Source organism: Cotesia glomerata, linkage group LG7 (genome assembly GCF_020080835.1).
Source record: "Cotesia glomerata isolate CgM1 linkage group LG7, MPM_Cglom_v2.3, whole genome shotgun sequence".
In the NCBI taxonomy this organism is placed as follows: Eukaryota; Metazoa; Arthropoda; class Insecta; order Hymenoptera; family Braconidae; genus Cotesia; species Cotesia glomerata.
Window position 1 is genome coordinate 25,710,622 of NC_058164.1, and position 20,068 is coordinate 25,730,689.

General features: G+C 22.1%; 2 protein-coding genes across 3 annotated transcripts; one reads left to right on the forward strand and one right to left on the reverse strand.

Moving 5' to 3' along the window:
- Positions 1–1,456: 1,456 nt before the first annotated feature.
- Positions 1,457–6,246, reverse strand: LOC123268774 (prohibitin-2). Its single transcript, XM_044734130.1, has 6 exons — positions 5,963–6,246; positions 4,153–4,415; positions 3,669–3,986; positions 2,097–2,174; positions 1,930–2,026; positions 1,457–1,641 (listed from the first exon to the last, which is right to left on the reverse strand). Exons 1-6 carry the CDS (start codon positions 6,093–6,095, stop codon positions 1,472–1,474), a joined length of 1,059 nt encoding a protein of 352 aa, XP_044590065.1. The 5' UTR covers positions 6,096–6,246; the 3' UTR covers positions 1,457–1,471.
- Positions 6,247–8,500: 2,254 nt separating this feature from the next.
- On the forward strand, positions 8,501–19,062 carry LOC123268773 (alpha-1,3-mannosyl-glycoprotein 2-beta-N-acetylglucosaminyltransferase). 2 transcript variants are annotated; one of them, XM_044734128.1, is made up of 11 exons: positions 8,501–8,844; positions 8,979–9,103; positions 11,492–11,594; positions 11,657–11,751; positions 11,865–12,104; positions 12,234–12,372; positions 15,668–15,896; positions 15,965–16,069; positions 16,161–16,251; positions 16,345–16,515; positions 18,596–19,062. In XM_044734128.1, exons 2-11 carry the CDS (start codon positions 9,002–9,004, stop codon positions 18,707–18,709), a joined length of 1,389 nt encoding a protein of 462 aa, XP_044590063.1. In that variant the 5' UTR covers positions 8,501–8,844; positions 8,979–9,001; the 3' UTR covers positions 18,710–19,062. The 2 variants fall into 2 exon arrangements, with proteins under 2 accessions (XP_044590063.1, XP_044590064.1); XM_044734129.1 differs by having other exon boundaries at positions 11,510–11,594.
- Positions 19,063–20,068: the final 1,006 nt, after the last annotated feature.

Genomic DNA, 20,068 nt, shown 5'->3' on the forward strand with positions numbered 1-20,068 from the left:
CTAAAGTTGTCCCAAAAATGTCCTAAAATTTTTCATCTATTAATTTTAGGACAAATCTACAATCGTGCAAAAATAAATTGTTTTTTTTTTTTAATTATTTGAAAAACGTTCAAAATTGTCCTAAAAATATTAAAAAAATGTCCTAAAATTGTCCCAAAAATGTTTCATCCATTAATTTCTAGACAAATCTACAGCTGTGCAAAAATAAATTATCTTCTTCAAAATCATTTAAAAACCATTTGAAATTGTTGTAAAATTGTCATGAAATTGTGAAGTCTTCTGAAAATCTTCAAAAAAATACCTAAAATCGACGAAAAATTACTTAAACGCACTACTTTTAAATTTTTAATTTTTTTTTGAGATGTCCCAAAATTGTCCCAAATTGTGTCACGTTTGGATGTCCCACGCTTGGGACATTTTTGGGACAATTTTTTTTTACACGGGTGGCAGTGCAATTTATGACATCAAAGTTAGCAGTCACTAAAGAATTTTTTATTTTTTTTTAACAAAAAAATTTGCTCCAAAAAATTATTTAAAAAAAATTGCATTTTTAATTTTTTAAAATTTCTAAATGTCAATTTTTTTTTTACATAATTTATTTGTTAAAAAAAATTATTAAATATCTGCTAATATTATCATCATGTGCAATTTTAAAAAAATATTTTTTTGTTCTAATTAAATAAATTAAAAATAGCCAAAAAATTAAAATTGTCGGCTATCTTTAGTAATATTAAAATTAGACGACGTTCAACAACTTATAATTTTTTTTATTAATTAAATTAGAGCTAGAAAAATATTTTTAAAAAATTACACGGATAATTTTTATAACTTTTTATATGTAAAATTTTTTCAATAATTTTTAATACATTAATTTAAAAAAACATTTTCAGATGACTAATTTAATTTTCATTAATTTTTAAGATAAAAAAAAATAAATTTTTAAGATAAAAAAAGTTGAAAAAAAATTTTTTAATAAAAATTAAACTTAAAAATAATTAAAAATAAATTTTATTTAATTTTTAAAATAAAAGTAAATTTCTTAAAAATTAAATAAAAAATAAAATTAATAAAAGAACTTGAAAGATATTTATATTTTAATTATTTAACAAAAAAATTAAAATTACAAAATTTTTTTTGTAAAAATTAATTTTTAAGATCAAAAATGAAAAAAAAAAAAAACTTTTTTATACTAAAAAAATCCTTGAATAAAAAATTAAAAAAATAATTTTTTAGATGAAAAATTACTTAAATTTTCATATTGAAAAAAATTAAATTCTTTAATAGAAAAAAAAATTTAGTTAGTTTTAAAAATAAATAAATTTTATAAAAAAATGAAATTTAAAAATTGAATTAATTTTAAAAATAAAAACGAATTTCTTAAAAATTAAATAAAAAATAAAAATAATAAAATAACTTGAAAGATAATTTTTATTACACTTAAAAAAAGAAACAAGGAAAGGACAAGACACTTTTATAAAATAATTCTAGCAGCATCAGCAGCATTTGTCAAATAAAAATTACTATTGTTGTTTCCAGATTCAGATTTGGGTTTATCAATACTAACATGCACCTTCGTACTCTGTTTTTTAAATGACTCGAGAGCATCATTCGCAGCTTTGTTCCATTTATTCCCGGTGCGACCTAAAAAACATCCAAACTTCTCAAAAGGTGTCTTGTCCTTGTTTTAGGATTACAAATTAATTAAACAAATCTCAATAAATTGTTTTATATCTAAACAGGTCTTATTGACGGTCTACAGTGATTAACAATCAGGAATAGAAATAAAAATGCCGCTCAGATACTTCCTTTGCTGTTTGGAAAATAATTGTTTGTTGAAAGCACCGGAAATTTTTGAGCTTAATACATTTATTTAACATTTGTTTTTTTTTTTTGGACTTTTAATCAGCTTGCGGTTTTTTTACTTCTTACTTTTTAACTTCTCAGCGGCTTCGTCGAACGACGAGTCGTGGATGTTCATCATTAGGTTGTTACCGTTCAGGTAAACACGGTTCTGAGAACTTGCGATCTGAAATTAATAAATAATTAATTATACTATTTATTTTTATATTAATTAAAAAAAATATAATAATAATTACTGTGCGAGAAATGCTTTGAGCTGCACGGAGTTTCCTCAGTTTTAAGTAACCAGGGTTTTGACCTACTGCTATACCTAAGTGCTGTGGAGTTAAGGATTAATTTTTTTTTTGTAAAAAAAAATTATACTAAAATTGAGACGATAAATTGCACTGTACTTTCTTAACTATTGACATTTATAAAGATATAAGCTCATTTTGATAATACACTCATGAAGAGCTTTCATTTGAGTACCCACATGCATTTTTGATATATTTTTCATATATACATATATATATAATATATATAAATATGTAAAATATATGAAAAATTGATGTGGGTACTCAAATTAAAGGTCTTGATGAGTGTAACATCAGGATGAGCTTATATCTTTAAAAATGTCAATAGTTTACCAGATACAAGGTCATTTCTTAATTATTGACTTTTTTAAAGATATAAGCTCATCCTGATGTTACACTCATCAAGAGCTTTCATTTGAGTACCCACATGCATTTTTGGTATATTTTTCATAAATTTATATATTTATATATATGTATATATGAGAAATATATGAAAAATTGATGTGGGTACTCAAATTAAAGGTCTTGATGAGTGTAACATCAGGATGAGCTTATATCTTTAAAAATGTCAATAGTTTACCAGATACAAGGTCATTTCTTAATTATTGACTTCATTAAAGATATAAGCTTATCCTGATGTTACACTCATCAAGAGCTTTAATTTGAGTACCCACATGCATTTTTGGTATATTTTTCATATATTCGTATATTTAAATATATATATATATATATATATATATATATATATATATATATATATATATATATATATATATATATATATATATATATATGTATGAAAAATATATGAAAAATTGATGTGTGTACTCAAATGAAAGGTCTTGATAAATGTAATGCCGGAGTGAGCTTATATCTTTAAAAATGTCAATAAGTTACAATATATTTGTTAAATTGAACTGTACTCTCTTAAAAATTGACAATTTTAACGATATAAGCTCATCCCGATGTTACATTCATCAAGACCTTTTATTTGAGTACCCACATGGCATTTTTTATATATTTTATATATATAGTATTTGTGATATATATAATATACGTAAATATATATGAAAAATTGTTTTAGGTACTCAAATTAAAGTTCTCGATAAGTATAACATCAGGATGAGCTTATATCTTTGAAAATTTCAATAGTTTACAAGACATGTGTTAAATTGCACTGTACCTTCTTAAATATTGACATTTTTAACGATATAAGCTCAGACCGGTGATACACTTATCAAGAGCTTTCATTTGAGTACCCACATGCATTTTTGATATATTTTTCATATATACATATATTTATATATATGTATGTATGAAAAATATATGAAAAATTGATGTGGGTACTCAAATGAAAGGTCTCGATGAGTGTAACATTAGGATAAGCTTACATCTTTAAAAATGTCAATAGTTCACAAGATACAAAGTCATTTCTTAATTATGTACAAGTAAAATTTTAACTTAAAATAATCTGAATTGAAAAATTCTTAAATAAAAAATTTTAAAAAAGGATATCATTTTAGCAGCTTCAGCTTCTCCCTCAGCCTGAACAATCTTCTGCTGTTTCTCCTGAACAGCTCTCTCAACAACAAAAGCAGCTCTCTGAGCCTCTTGCTGAGCAACCTGCTTGGCTTCAACAGCAGCAGTGTACTCTTTACCAAAACTAAGCTCGGTAATAGAAACATCATCCAGGACAATGTTCCAGTCTTTGGCGCGCTCGGTCAGCTCTCTGCGGACCAACATCGAGACCTGCTGTCTCATTGTTATCAACTGGGAGGCGTTGAATTTAGCGACGACTGATTTCAAGACTTCGTTGCAGATGCTCGGCAGAACCTTAATATTATTTTATTAATTAATAAAAAAAAAAACAACAAATTCTTTCAATTAAAAAACAAAAATTAATTTCTCAAAATGAATTTTCAAAATAAAAAAAAACTAATAATTAATTAAATAAATTTTTGCCTTGCTTATGATTATGAAAATTATAAAGATGACATACTTTTTCATCATAGTCCAATCCTAATTGTCGGTACATAACAGGCAGTGCCATGGCGTCAGGTCGTGAAAGAACTCTCAGAGAAATATTAACCATCTGCAAATCTTTGGATCCTGTAGGGGAAGAAATTTTCCTGGGACGACTTCTGATGTCATAGATGATTGGGTATTGGAACCAGGGCATTCTAAAGTGAAGACCTTCGGTGAAGATGTCTTTTTGGATTCCACCAAGACGGGAGAAAATGATTGCTCTGTGACCTCCTTCAACTGTTGAATTTAAATAAATTTTTAAATTAATTAATTAAATAATAAATTCATTTGCTAAAAATTAATTATTTAATTTTTATTGAATCATTTTCAATAAAATGAATTTTAATGACATAATTTTCAATTTATTAATAACTTAATTGATTAATTCTTAATGAATTAATCAATTTATTAAGAATTAATTTATTAATTTTTAGTAAAAATTGATTTATCAATTTTTAATAAAATAACTTTTAATAAATTAATAAATTAATTTTTAATAAAAATTAATTTATCAAAAATTAATTTGTTAATTAATTTACTAAAAATTAATCATTTAATTTGTAATAAAAATTAATTTATCAAAAATTAATTAGTTAATTAATTTATTAAAAATTGATAAATTAATTTTTAATAAAAATTAATTTTCTAAAAATTAATAAATTAATTTTTCATAAAAGTTAATCTATTTATTTTTGATAAAAATTGATTTATTGATTTTTAAAAGAATAATTTTCAATAAATTAATTTTTAATAAAAATTAATTTGTTAATCAATACACTAAAAATTAATCATTTAATTTTTAATAAAAATTAATTTACAAAAAATTAATAAATTAATTTTCAATAAAATGATTTTTAATTAAATAATTTTTAATAAATTAATAAATTAATTTTTAATAAAAATTAATTTATCAAAAATTAATTTGTTAATTAATTTATTAAAAATTAATAAATTAATTTTTAATAAAAATTAATTTACTAAAAATTAATAAATTAATTTTTCATAAAAGTTAATTTTCTTATTTTTGATAAAAATTGATTTATTGATTTTTAATAAAATAATTTTCAATAAATTAATGAATTAATTTTTAATAAAAATTAATTTGTTAATTAATGTACTAAAAATTAATCATTTAATTTTTAATAAAAATTAATTTACAAAAAATTAATTTATCAATTTTTAATAAAAGTTAATTTATTTTTAATAAAAATTAATTTATCAAAAATTGATTAATTAATTTCCTAAAAATTAATAAATTAATTTTCAATAAAATGATTTTTAATTAAATAATTTTTAATAAATTAATTTTTTATAAAAATTAATTTATTAAAAATGAATAAATTAATTTTTAATAAAAATTAATTTACTAAAAATGAATAAATTAATTTTCAATAAAATGATTTTTAATTAAATAATTTTTAATAAATTAATAAATTAATTTTTAATAAAAATTAATTTATCAAAAATTAATTAGTTAATTAATTTATTAAAAATTAATTTACTAAAAATTAATAAATTAATTTTTAATAAAATGATTTTTAATTAAATAATATTTATTAAATTAATAAATTAATTTTTAATAAAAATTAATTTATCAAAAATTAATTTGTTAATTAATTTACTAAAAATTAATCATTTATTTTTTAATAAAAAATTAATTTATTAATTTTTTATAAAAATTAATTAATTAAAAAAAAATGATTTTTAACTAAATAATTGTTTAGTGAATTAATAGATTAATTAATTAATTTTTAATAATTGTAAAAATTTTTTTAGAACCTAACCTGTGAACATAGATTGTGAAATTCCATAGGCCGCTGCTCCAGCTACAGCCAGAACCTTGAGACCGACTCCAACTCCTTTAGGAGGATTTCCTCCAAATTTCCCAGCCAGGTCATTCAAAGTGCTTTGTGCCATTTTAGAGTTTTTAAATCAACGATCTAAAAATTTATTTGCAAAAGTGCTGAGTTATTACGAAATTAGTGAAACTATTGCGTGCCGGCACACGTTTTGGAGAATTACTTGAAGTTGGCTTTTTATTTTAAGACTTGACTGCTCTGAAGTTAGCTAGTGAACTATGGACTTTTTCGGTAAGTTAGAAATTTATTTTTTAATTATAAATTACGTCTGAAGTTAGCCGTCAGCTGTCAATTTTAAAAATTTTATTAACAAATTAATTACAATAAAAAAATGCTTGTAAAAATATTATGAAAATTAATTTAGCAGATATTTAATTATTTTAATAATTTTTTTTAACAAATAAATAATGGAAAAAAAATTGACATGTAGAAAATTAAAATAATTAAAAATTTTTGATTTTTTTTTTTTTAATTAAATTACAACTAAAAAGATATTTATAAAAGTTTCTCAAGTTTTTTCCATGCAACAATTTTTTTTTAATTGTTTAATTGAAATTTTTTCAATAAAAAATTTCTAAAAATTTAAAAATGTCAGCTAACTTCCCGTGTAAAAAAAAATTATCCCAAAAATGTCCCAAGCGTGGGACATCCAAACGTGACACAATTTGGGACATTTTTGGGACAATTTTGGGACATCTAAAAAAAAAATTAAAAATTTTAAAATAGTGCGTTTAAGTAATTTTTCGTCGATTTTAGGTATTTTTTTGAAGATTTTCAGAAGACTTCACAATTTCATGACAATTTTACAACAATTTCAAATGATTTTTAAATGATTTTGAAGAAGATAATTTATTTTTGCACAGCTGTAGATTTGTCTAGAAATTAATGGATGAAACATTTATTGAACATTTTTGGGACAATTTTAGGACATTTTCGGAACATTTTTTTAATATTTTTAAGACAATTTTGAAAGTTTTTCAAATAATTAAAAAAAAAAAAACAATTTATTTTTGCACGGTTGTAGATTTGTCCTAAAATTAATAGATGAGAAATTTTAGGACATTTTTGGGACAACTTTAGGACATTTTTGGGACAACTTTAGGACATTTTTGGGACAACTTTAGGACAACTTTAGGACATTTTTGGGACAATTCTGTAATGTTTCTACAACAAACTTTGAACATTTTTAGAACTATTTCACGACACTTTTGACCGATTTCAAGAAAAATAATTTATTTTTGCACGCTTGTAGATTTGTACTAAAATTAATAGATGAAAAATTTTAGGATATTTTTGGGACAATTTTAGGACATTTTTGGGACAAATTTAGGACAATTTTAGGAAATTTTCGAACATTTTTTAAATATTTTTTCAAAAGTGTCGTGAAATAGTTCTAAAAATTTTCAAAGTTTGTTGTAGAAACATTACAGAATTGTCCCAAAAATGTCCTAAAATTGTCCCAAAAATGTCCTAAAATTGTTCCAAAAATGTCCTAAAATTGTCCCAAAAATGTCCTAAAATTGTCCCAAAAATGTTCAATAAATGTTTCATCCATTAATTTCTAGACAAATCTACAGCTGTGCAAAAATAAATTATCTTCTTCAAAATCATTTAAAAACCGTTTAAAATTGTAGTAAAATTGTCATGAAATTGTGAAGTCTTCTGAAAATCTTCAAAAAAATACCTAAAATCGACGAAAAATTACTTAAACGCACTATTTTAAAATTTCAATTTTTTTTAAGATTTCCCAAAATTGTCCCAAATTGTGTCACGTTTGGATGTCCCACGCTTGGGACATTTTTGGGACAATTTTTTTTTACACGGGTTCATTTTTATTTTTTTAAAAATAATTTTTTGGAATGAAAATAAAGTTAGCCGACATCTAAAAATTTTTATGATTTTTTTTATTAAATAATTATAACAGAAAAGTTAAAAAAAATTTTTTTCATTTGTTAAAAACTTCTAAAACTATAAATACAATTTTTAAAAAATATTTTTTAGTTATAATTTAATAAATTAAGCAAAATAAAATAAATCAAAAATGTCGGCTGACTTTATTATTTTTTTCAAACAAAATTGTTTGTCAAAACTTTAATGTCATAAATTTTAATTAATTTTCACGTGGAACTTTTTAATTTAATTTTGTCATAAAATTAAAAAAAAATTTCTTGTTATTAAAAATTAGTTAGTAAAATTATTAATTAATTTTTTTTTAGTTAATAAATAAATTAATTTGATAAATTTTATTATTAAAATAATAAAACAGTGAAATTATTTAAATTTTTGTGACATTTAAATTTTTTTAATAAAATTAAAAAAAAATACTTTAATATTTTTTTAGAATTTTTAATAAAATTTAATAAATAATTTTGACTTTTAATTAATTTTAAAAATTTTTTTTAAAAACAGCAGATAATTGTAAATCAATAAAAATTCTTGGAAATCCGCCTTAAAATAATGACATCGTGTACATATATATAGTTATATGACAAGTGATACGTCATGTGGTATTTTAATCGTTTAAAAACTAATAATTGTTTCACTCGAGCATCATTACCCAACAATTAATCAATTAATCAACAAACCATTATCAATTGTTAATTACTTAATTATCAGTTCCAGACCTAGCTCAATATTAACACCGGACTTAATTTAAAGCGACTAAGTATTGACACTTAACTTGAAAGCTAAGACTTTCAAGACTCCAAACTGCACTTTTATATTATATTGACTTCCATCAAGTTTATTTATTTAATAAACAAATTTTTTATTTTAAAATTTGTGTCAAATATTTTTCAACCAGAATGGTGAGTCAATTTTATTACAATGAGACACTAAAATTTAGTTTTTTTTTGATAAAAAAAAAAAATTTATATATTTTTTATAAAGTTATTTTGTTGAAAAAAAAAATTTTATTATTAATTGTTTAAATTTTTTTTAGATGAGGTGACATTTAATTCTGCAATGCGGAAAAAGTCTATTAGTTTATTACTGCTGTCGTTATTGGTATGGGGTATCATTACATACTTCCTTTTCCTTACACGAACAACTGACAATAGAGATAAGGTGACTTATTTATTAATATAAATATATGTTTAAACTTCTTTATTTTGAATTTTAAGTTATTCTTAATCTTTATTTATTTTTTTACATTTTATTATTATTATTATTATTATCATTATATTGTTAACAATTTAAAATCAACACAGAATAATAATAATAATAATAAAAATTATAATAATGCTTCAAACTCTTAAAAATTATTATTATTATTATTATTTTATAAATAATAATAATAATAATAGTACAATTTTATTAAATTTATTAATAAAAAAATTTAGTAAAAAATCTTGCAAATTTTTTTTTTAATAATTTATTTTTTTTGAAAATTATCATTAATATCATCATTATAATGTTAACAATTCAAAATCAACACAAAATAATAATAATAATAATAATATAAATAATAATAATGCTCCAAACTCTTAAAAATTATTATTATTATTATTATATTGTTAACAATTTAAAATCAACACAGAATAATAACAATAATAATAATAATAATAATAATAATAATAATAATAATAATAATAATAATAATGCTCCAAACTCTTAAAAATTATTATTATTATTATTATATTGTTAACAATTTAAAATCAACACAGAATAATAATAATAATAATAATAATAATAATAATAATAATAATGCTCCAAACTCTTAAAAATTATTATTATTATTATTATTATTATTATTATTATTATCATCATCATTATATTAATAACAAATTAAAAATAACACAGAATAATAATAATAATAATAATAATAATAATAATAATAATAATAACGCTCCAAACTCTTAAAAATTATTATTATTATTATTATTATTATTATTATTATTATTATTATTATTATTATTATTTATTATTATTATCATCATCATTATATTGTTAACAATTTAAAATTAACACAGAATAATAATAATAATAATAATAATAATGCTCCAAACTCTTAAAAATTATTATTATTATTATTATTATTATTATTATTATTATTATTATCATCATCATTATATTGTTAACAATTTAAAATTAACACAGAATAATAATAATAATAATAATAATAATAATAATAATGCTCCAAACTCTTAAAAATTATTATTATTATTATTATTATTATTATTATTATTATTATTATTATTATTATTATTATTATTATCATCATCATCATTATATTGTTAACAATTTAAAATTAACACAGAATAATAATAATAATAATAATAATAATAATAATGCTCCAAACTCTTAAAAATTATTATTATTATTATTATTATTATTATTATTATTATTATTATTATTATCATCATCATTATATTGTTAACAATTTAAAATTAACACAGAATAATAATAATAATAATAATAATAATAATAATAATAATAATAATAATAATAATAATGCTCCAAACTCTTAAAAATTATTATTATTATTATTATTATTATTATTATCATTATATTGTTAACAATTTAAAATTAACACAGAATAATAATAATAATAATAATAATAATAATGCTCCAAACTCTTAAAAATTATTATTATTATTATTATTATTATTATTATTATTATTATTATTATTATCATCATCATTATATTGTTAACAATTTAAAATTAACACAGAATAATAATAATAATAATAATAATAATAATAATAATAATAATAATAATAATAATAATGCTCCAAACTCTTAAAAATTATTATTATTATTATTATTATTATTATTATTATTATTATTATCATTATATTGTTAACAATTTAAAATCAACACAGAATAATAATAATAATAATAATAATAATAATTATAATAATGCTTCAAACTCTTAAAAATTATTATTATTATTATTATTTTATAACTAATACTAATAATAGTACAATTTCATTAAATTTGTTAATAAAAAAAATTATTAAAAAATCTTGGAAATTTTTTTTTTAATAATTAATTTTTTTTGAAAATTATTATAAATATCATCGTTATATTGTTAAAAATTTAAAATCAACGCAGAATAATAATAATAATAATAACAATGAAAATTTTAATGACGCTCCAAACTCTTAAAATTATTATTATTTTTTTTTTATTATTAATATTATTATCATTTTTATAATTATATTGTTAACAATTTAAAATCAACACAAATTAATAATAATAATAATAATAATAATGAAAATTATAATAATGCTCCAAACTCTTAAAAATTATTATTATTATTATTATTATTATTATTATTATTATTATTATTATTTTATAAATCATAAAAATGATAATAATATTAATAAAATTTTATTAAATTTGTTAATAAAAAAATTTATTAAAAAATCCTAAAAATTTAATTTTAAATAATTAATTTTTTTTGAAAATTATTATTAATATTATTGTTATTATAAACACTGTTAATTGTAGAATGTACTCTCGAATCAGATAAACAGCTTAAAGGCACAAGTTGAAAGGAGGATTGCTGACAATCAAATTCTGCTGAAACGTCTTATTGAATTGCAACAAAAAAGTAAGTTTTTTTATTATTATTTTACATTAATTTTTTATGATACTTATCCCTTAATTTTTTAGAACTTGCAGAACAAATCAAAACACGCAGTCCGCTAATAGAAGAAATTTTAAATGCTACTTACCCAGTAGCTTCAACTGTTAAATTAAAAACAGAGGTAATTTTTTAAATAATATTATTTATTAAAAGAAAATTTCTATAATTTTTTTTAACTAATTAATAATTTTTATTTAATTAAATTACTGTAAGAATTATAATTAAATTTTTCAGGAAGAAATAATAAGTGAAAGACTCCAAGCACTATCATCAAAAAAATTAGTTAACGACTCGCCAATAATAGCCGTGTTAGTTATTTCTTGCAACAGAATCACAGTCCAGAGATGCTTGGACCAGTTGATAAAATTACGGACTAATGCCGATCAATTTCCAATAATTGTTTCACAAGACTGCGAGCATAAACAGACTGCTGATGTTATTAAGTCATACGGTGATCAAGTTGTGCATATACAAGTAAGATTTTTTTTTATTTATTTACAAGTAAATAAATTAATAAATACTTTTTTTAATAAATTAAAATTAATAAATACTTTTTTTTGGTTAAATAAATAAATAAATTAATTGATTAATGAATTAATTTAGCAACCAGATCAATCAGATATTGACATTCCACCAAGAGAGAAAAAATTCAAAGGCTATTTTAAAATAGCTCGCCACTACGGCTGGGCTTTAAATAAAGTATTCTTTGAATTTGGATTTGATACTACAATTATCGTTGAAGGTAATTATTTATTGAAGATAAAAATATTTAAAATTTATTTTAATGATTTTAAAATCATAAGGTAAAGGGCCCAATAGCGGAACGACGAAGACCTTGTATCAGTATTTATTATTAGTAGATTTTATAAAAATCTAACTATTGCAGCCGTCCTCATGGCGCAACTTTGAAAAAATTTAGTCGTTTTCTGACTCAGTTTGTCGAGCTGAGTCAGAAAATGTATATAGTTCAAAAGTTTATATATATATATATATATATATTAGGGTGGCCCAAAAAAACCGACTATTTTTTTTTTCTTAGTCTCGAGTGAAAAAATGTTAGTTTTTGATGTTTTAAGAGCCCTCACCAAAAGACAGCTCAAAAAAAAATTTTTTAAGAGGTCACTTCAAATTTTTTAAAATTTCAAAAATCGTCAAAAATCGAATTTTTTTTTTTTTAATTTTTTTTTTCTCGTTACGGTATAATTTTATAGACCAAAAAAAAATAAGTTTCTGAAAATTTCAGTTCAAAATTTAAATTTTGAAAGGTCGCTCATAATTTTTTTTTTTTTTTCTTTAATTAGTCATATCGCTGACTTTAAATGTTGGGAGTGGTACGTTGGGGTCTTTTTGGTTTGTAAAAATCTTAACCTACGCGGCAAGGTCAAATCTCAACCAAGCTGGTTTCTAAGACCAGCTTGGGATTCGAACCCACGCCTGGCAGTTGATTAAATAAAATTATTAAATTAAAAAAAAATTATATTTTCTATGTTGTGCTTGATTTTTAGTTCATCTCGTGATGTATTTTTATCAATTATGGTACTAAATAAAAAAAAAATGCATGGAATTTTAATTTGAATAGTAAAAGGTCGCTCCGAAAAATCTAAACTAATGCACTAATAAATTGAAAAAAATTATAAGCAAACTTTTGAAATTTTAGTTATGGAGTGAAATTTTAAGAAAGTTATTTTTTTTTAGTTTATAAAATTATACCGTAACGAGAAAAAAAATTTAAAAAAAAAGTTCGATTTTTGTAGATTTTTGAAATTTAAAAAAATTTGGAGTGACCTCTTAAAAATTTTTTTTTGAACTGTCTTTTGGAGAGGGCTCTTAAAACATCAAAAACTAACATTTTTTCACTCGAGACTCAAAAAAAAAAAATAGTTGGTTTTTTTGGGCCACCCTATTATATATATATATATATATATATATATATATATATATATATATATATATATATATATATATATATATATATATATATTTATACGATATAACGCGGCTTGTCAGCACGATAGCGTTTTCAATTTATAACCGATTCTTCTCAAACTCAACATGCTTTATCTATCAATCAAGACCAAGGTTAAGTTCGAAGATGAGCTTAATCGGGCGAGTAATTTGGAAATGACAGGATTTTGAAATTTTGAAAATCGTAAAAATTGATGTTTTTACTACTTCAACTTGATATAATTACTGATCGAGACAAGATATAAAAATTCGGTAAAATGCATCGTAAAGCTCTTTTAATAAGCTTCAATTTCCACTACTCAGAAGTGGTAATAGCCTCAATATTACTCCTTTTAGAATTCGTTTAATGAAACAGTTTTACTGTTGCAGCCGTTTTAGAATTATTGTCTGCATCATAGCTTAATCATGATGTAAATTCAATAATTACGATAATGATTAGTCTCTCGTGTAATGTTTTCAGGTAATTTGTCAGTAAATATGTCATAAATTAGTTCTATATATTGTTTTCTTCAATTAAAATTTTATCCGGTTTCAAACATCTGATTGATTTGCAAATTGTTGTTCCTAAGCAGTTATTTAAAATTTGGTCATTTATAATTCAAATTTTATAATCTTTGCAATTCTTTGAGAAACTTTTTCTTCAAAAGTTAATTTTTTTTCCAAAATTTGTTCCAAACAGTTTTAAATTTATTATTGAATTTTGTTTTTAATTCATAAATTAAGTTATCCATTATTAGTGTTATTATATTATTTTATTAAAAATCAATTTTCTTTATTTGAAAAATCTACTTCCATTTCGGCTGCCGAATGGCCTTTTTTTTAAATTATACAGGCAACTTTGAAAAAGAAATAATTTAATAGATCGGTTGAAACAAACATTTAGTTGTGTGAAAACAAATTCAAATATAAGTTTAATCAAAGTTTAATAAATAAAAAAAATGTTTTTCGAAAACGTCCAAAAGACCCAGTACCGGAACGCTAAAAATGACTAGTCCTAGTAGCGGAACATAGTTGTCCCAATACCGGAACAGTGAATCATAAAAATTTCTCCAAATGCTAAAATTATGCTTCATCTAAATTATAATGAAGTTAATGATTAGTTGAGGAATTAAACTTGTTAAAAATAGTATTTAATTATAAAAGAGATAATTTTATTTATAAAAAATAGAATTTTTATACTGAACATTTATTATTCCCTTTGACCTTTGGCATCATAATAAAACCTGTACACAATTTATTAATTGATATATAAATTTAACGACGAACATTTTTTCATAGTGTGAAATACTCTTGAATTAAATAATATTTCATGAAAAAATATATCATTTCAATTTGGTAATACAAATAAACACAAGATTTGGAGGTTGAACTTTATAAATTAGTTTTAGAGAAAAATATTAACTACAAAAATTTAGTTTTATTTTTAAAACTGAAGTTTATGCATATTTGATGATATTGTTATAACAAACGTACGCACTGTATTAATTATTAAACCACAAATAATTTTTTTATTGCACTAAATTTTGCTCTTTAGTACAATACACTGCATGTGTCAGGCGGCAGAGTGAACATGGCAGTCTGTTCCGGTACTGGGTCGAGCTAATTTTAAGTGTACCAATAGACGAACAGCAACGATTAATACTTTTAATTAATTTTGTTTTTATAAACACTTAAGACTGTGAATTCTTAATAGCTCTACGAACACATAAAAAAAAATGACTGAAAAAGTTGCTTTTTAAATTTTTTACAAGCTTAAGACTACTGACTATTTTCTTAGCAAATTCCTTAAGGAATCGAGTTAAGTCATAGGACTCAGCTTGGTCCGATAACTTTTATTTTTTTTTAATATTTTTGATAGACTTGTAAATTTTACTTATATTTTATTTCATACCCAAAACATTGAGATTTCGAAAAAATAAAAATTCTTAAAATTCCACATCATACTCAACAAGATATAATATAATAATCCTGAAATCGTTCCGCTATTGGGTCTTTTACCTTATATTGAATATTTTATATGTTATTATTAATGAATTTAATTAAGTTAATAAATTTTTCAAAAATAATTCCAGATGATCTGGATGTCGCTCCAGACTTCTACGAATATTTCCTAGGCACATATCCGCTCCTAGTAGCCGATAAATCACTATGGTGCGTGTCAGCCTGGAACGATAATGGCAAATCCGGGCTAGTTGATGAAAACGCGCCTCACTTGCTTTATCGCACTGATTTTTTTCCTGGTCTAGGTTGGATGCTCACCAAAGATCTCTGGCAGGAATTATCTGACAAGTGGCCCAAAGCGTTAGTAATTTTTTATTTTTATTTTAAAAAATTGTTAATCAATTTTTTATCATTAAAAAATTTTGTAGGTACTGGGACGACTGGATTCGTCAACCGGAACAACGAAAAAATAGAGCATGCATCCGGCCGGAACTCTCTAGGACCAGAACTTTTGGAAAAGTTGGCGTTAGCAAGTAAGAATTTTATTTAATTTTTTCTTCTCTATTTATAAGATTTTTTTCTTGATAATAATAATAATAATAATAATAATAATAATTTTTTTAGTGGATTGTTTTATGAAAAACATCTTAAGTATATTAAACTCAACGATCAATCTGTGCCTTTTACTAAAATGAATTTAAGTTATTTATTGAAAGTAAGTAATATTCTTTTTTAATAATTTTTTTTATATTTTTCGAGTAAAGTGTAAAATATTTTACAAGATAATTTCTTTTATTTATTTTTTTAGGATAATTATGACATTAATTTTGTTAATGAAGTCTATCATTCGACGGTAGTAAGTTACTCGGAACTAAAAAGCGGTAATATTATAACTTCTGGATCCGTGAGAATTCCTTATCATTCACGGCAAGCGTTTAAAAATACTGCCAAGATGCTGGGATTGATGGATGATTTTAGAGTAAGTTTTTTTTATTAGTAAAAAATATCCGCAAAATTTAATTTAATTTCTTTATTAAAAAAATTAAGATAAAAGCTCATTCTGAGATTACACTCATCAAGAGCTTTTATTTGAGTACCCACATGCATTTTTATATATTTTTTTCATATATACATATATATAATATATATATAAATATATAAAATATATGAAAAATTGATGTGGGTACTCAAATGAAAGGTCTCAATGAGTGTAACGTCAAAATGAGCTTATATCTTTAAAAATAACAATTGTTCACAAGATATTTGTTAAATTGAACTGTACTCTCTAAAATATTGACATTTTTAAAGATATAAGCTCATCCTGATGTTATATTCATCTAGACCTTTCATTTGAATACCCACATCAATTTTTCATATATTTTATATATTTATGTACATTATATATATGTATATATGAAAAATATATCAAAAATACATGTGGGTACTCAAATAAAAGCTCTTAATGAGTGTAACATCGGAATGAGCTTATATTTTTAAAAATGTCAATAGTTCACGAGACACAAGATCATTTCTTAAATATTGACATTTTCAAAGATATAAGCTCATCCCGATGTCACATTCATCAAGAGCTTTCATTTGAGTACCCACATGTATTTTTGATATATTTTTCATATATTTATATATATAATATATATATAAATATATAAAATATATGAAAAATTGATGTGGGTACTCAAATGAAAGGTCTCAATGAGTGTAACGTCAAAATGAGCTTATATCTTTAAAAATATCAATTGTTCACAAGATATTTGTTAAATTGAACTGTACTCTCTTAAATATTGACATTTTTAAAGATATAAGCTCATCCTGATGTTATATTCATCTAGACCTTTCATTTGAGTACCCACATCAATTTTTCATATATTTTATATATTCATATATATTATATATATGTATATATGAAAAATATATCAAAAATACATGTGGGTACTCAAATAAAAGCTCTTAATGAGTGTAACATCGTAATGAGCTTATATTTTTAAAAATGTCAATAGTTCACGAGACACAAGATCGTTTCTTAAATATTAACATTTTCAAAGATATAAGCTCATCCCGATGTCACATTCATCAAGAGCTTTCATTTGAGTACCCACATGTATTTTTGATATATTTTTCATATATTTAGATATATAATATATATAAAATATATGAAAAATTGATGTGGGTACTCAAATGAAAGGTCTCAATGAGTGTAACGTCAAAATGAGCTTATATCTTTAAAAATATCAATTGTTCACAAGATATTTGTTAAATTGAACTGTACTCTCTTAAATATTGACATTTTTAAAGATATAAGCTCATCCTGATGTTATATTCATCTAGACCTTTCATTTGAGTACCCACATCAATTTTTCATATATTTTATATATTTATATATATTATATATATGTATATATGAAAAATATATCAAAAATACATGTGGGTACTCAAATAAAAGCTCTTAATGAGTGTAACATCGTAATGAGCTTATATTTTTAAAAATGTCAATAGTTCACGAGACACAAGATCGTTTCTTAAATATTAACATTTTCAAAGATATAAGCTCATCCCGATGTCACATTCATCAAGAGCTTTCATTTGAGTACCCACATGTATTTTTGATATATTTTTCATATATTTAGATATATAATATATATAAAATATATGAAAAATTGATGTGGGTACTCAAATGAAAGCTCTTGATGAGTGTAACATCAGGATGAGCTTATATCTTAAAAAAAATCAATAGTTCACATGATATTTGTAAAAATGCCCCGTACTTTCTTAAATATTGACATTTATAAAGATATAAGCTCATCATGATGTTACGCCCATCAAGAGCTTGCAATTGAGTACCCACATGCATTTTTGATATATTTTTCATATATACATATATATAATATATATAAATATATAAAATATATGAAAAATTGATGTGGGTACTCAAATTAAAGGTCTCGATGAGTGTAACATCAGGATGAGCTTACATCTTTAAAAATGTCAATAGTTTACAATTAAATTAAAAATTATAATTGAAAAAAAAAAAACTATTTTTTCAGAGCGGAGTTCCAAGAACCGGCTACAGAGGCATAATAACCTTCTTTTACAACAAAAGACGAGTGCACCTCGCACCAAACATGAACTGGAAAGGTTACGACATAAGTTGGAGCTAACACAAAGTGCGCCACTCTAAACAGTCCCGTAATCTGGAACCAGTGATAGCTTACCAGTTCATTTAAAATAAAAATTGTAGATTATTAAATTAAATTCAAAAGAAGAGAGAGAACGAGACAATTAAAAAAAAAATATTAATATTAATATGATATTAATAAAAAAAAAAATCAATAAATTCGTACCTGGCAAAGGGATCCAACACTCCAATGTACTGTTGGAAAAGCCAAAGGGAAAACTTTGCCGATCGACTACCTCCCGTAAATTTTAAAATTAGCTAATTTGTAATTGTAATTGAGTCGAGTTTTAAAGTAACCTCTTAATTCCATTATAAATAAATATATATACAAATATATATTATACATTAATATAGTTTATAAAAAATAGCTAGAGCTCGGAAGAAATTTCTTACGAGTTTATTTATGCTTGTTAAAAAAAAATTTTAGATTTTTGAATTTTTTATCTGCTGCTTTTGTAAATATATTTTAGTGCAGTTGTATAAAAAAAAAAAATAATTATTTAAATAAAACAATTTTTTTTTTTATAAATTATTTGGTACTAGCAACCTCGCAGTCACTTTGAGACTGCCTTGATTTGTGAACTATAAAAAATTAAAATTTTGATTTATTAATTAATGTCTTTTGTTAAATTGCACTGTACTTTCTTAAAAATTTGCTTTTCTAAAGATATAAGCTCATCCTGATGTAACACTCATCAAGAGCTTTCATTTGAGTACCCACATGCATTTTTATATATTTTTCATATATACATATATGTAATATATATATAAATATATAAAATATATGAAAAATTGATGTGGGTACTCAAATGAAAGGTCTCGATGAGTGCAATGTCGGGGTGAGCTTATATCTTTAAAAATGTCATTGGAAGACAAAATACAACGTCATTTCTTAATTATTAACATTTCTTAAGATATAAACTCATCCCGAGTTTACACTCATCAAGAGCTTTCATTTGAGTACCCACATGCATTTTTAAACATTTTTCATATATTTATATATTTATATATTTATATATATGTATATATGAAAAATATATGAAAAATTCATGTACATACTCAAATTAAAGGTCTCGACGAGTGTATCATCAAGATCAGCTGATATCTTTAAAAATGTCAATAGTTCTGAAGATAATTGTTAAATTGCTCTTTACTTTCTTAAATATTGACATTTTAAAAGATATAAGCTCATCTTAATGTTACACTCATCGAGAGCTTTCATTTGAGTACCCACATGCATTTTCATATATTTTTCATATGTTCATATATATATAATATATATAAATATATAAAATATATGAAAAATTGATGTGGGTACTCAAATTTAAGGTCTCGACGAGTG

What these genes read in the sequence shown, in the direction of transcription:
- LOC123268774 (XM_044734130.1), bottom strand. Translation starts at nt 6,095, where the DNA reads ATGGCACAAAGCACTTTGAATGACCTGGCTGGGAAATTTGGAGGAAAT. An exon ending in TTCACAATCTATGTTCACAG is followed by an intron (nt 4,416 to 5,962) that starts GTTAGGTTCTAA and finishes TAAATTCAACAG; the next exon opens with TTGAAGGAGGTCACAGAGCA. An exon ending in CTCAAAGCATTTCTCGCACA is followed by an intron (nt 2,027 to 2,096) that starts GTAATTATTATT and finishes TATTAATTTCAG; the next exon opens with ATCGCAAGTTCTCAGAACCG.
- LOC123268773 (XM_044734128.1), top strand. Translation starts at nt 9,002, where the DNA reads ATGCGGAAAAAGTCTATTAGTTTATTACTGCTGTCGTTATTGGTATGG. An exon ending in CTGTTAAATTAAAAACAGAG is followed by an intron (nt 11,752 to 11,864) that starts GTAATTTTTTAA and finishes TAAATTTTTCAG; the next exon opens with GAAGAAATAATAAGTGAAAG. An exon ending in GATTGATGGATGATTTTAGA is followed by an intron (nt 16,516 to 18,595) that starts GTAAGTTTTTTT and finishes CTATTTTTTCAG; the next exon opens with AGCGGAGTTCCAAGAACCGG.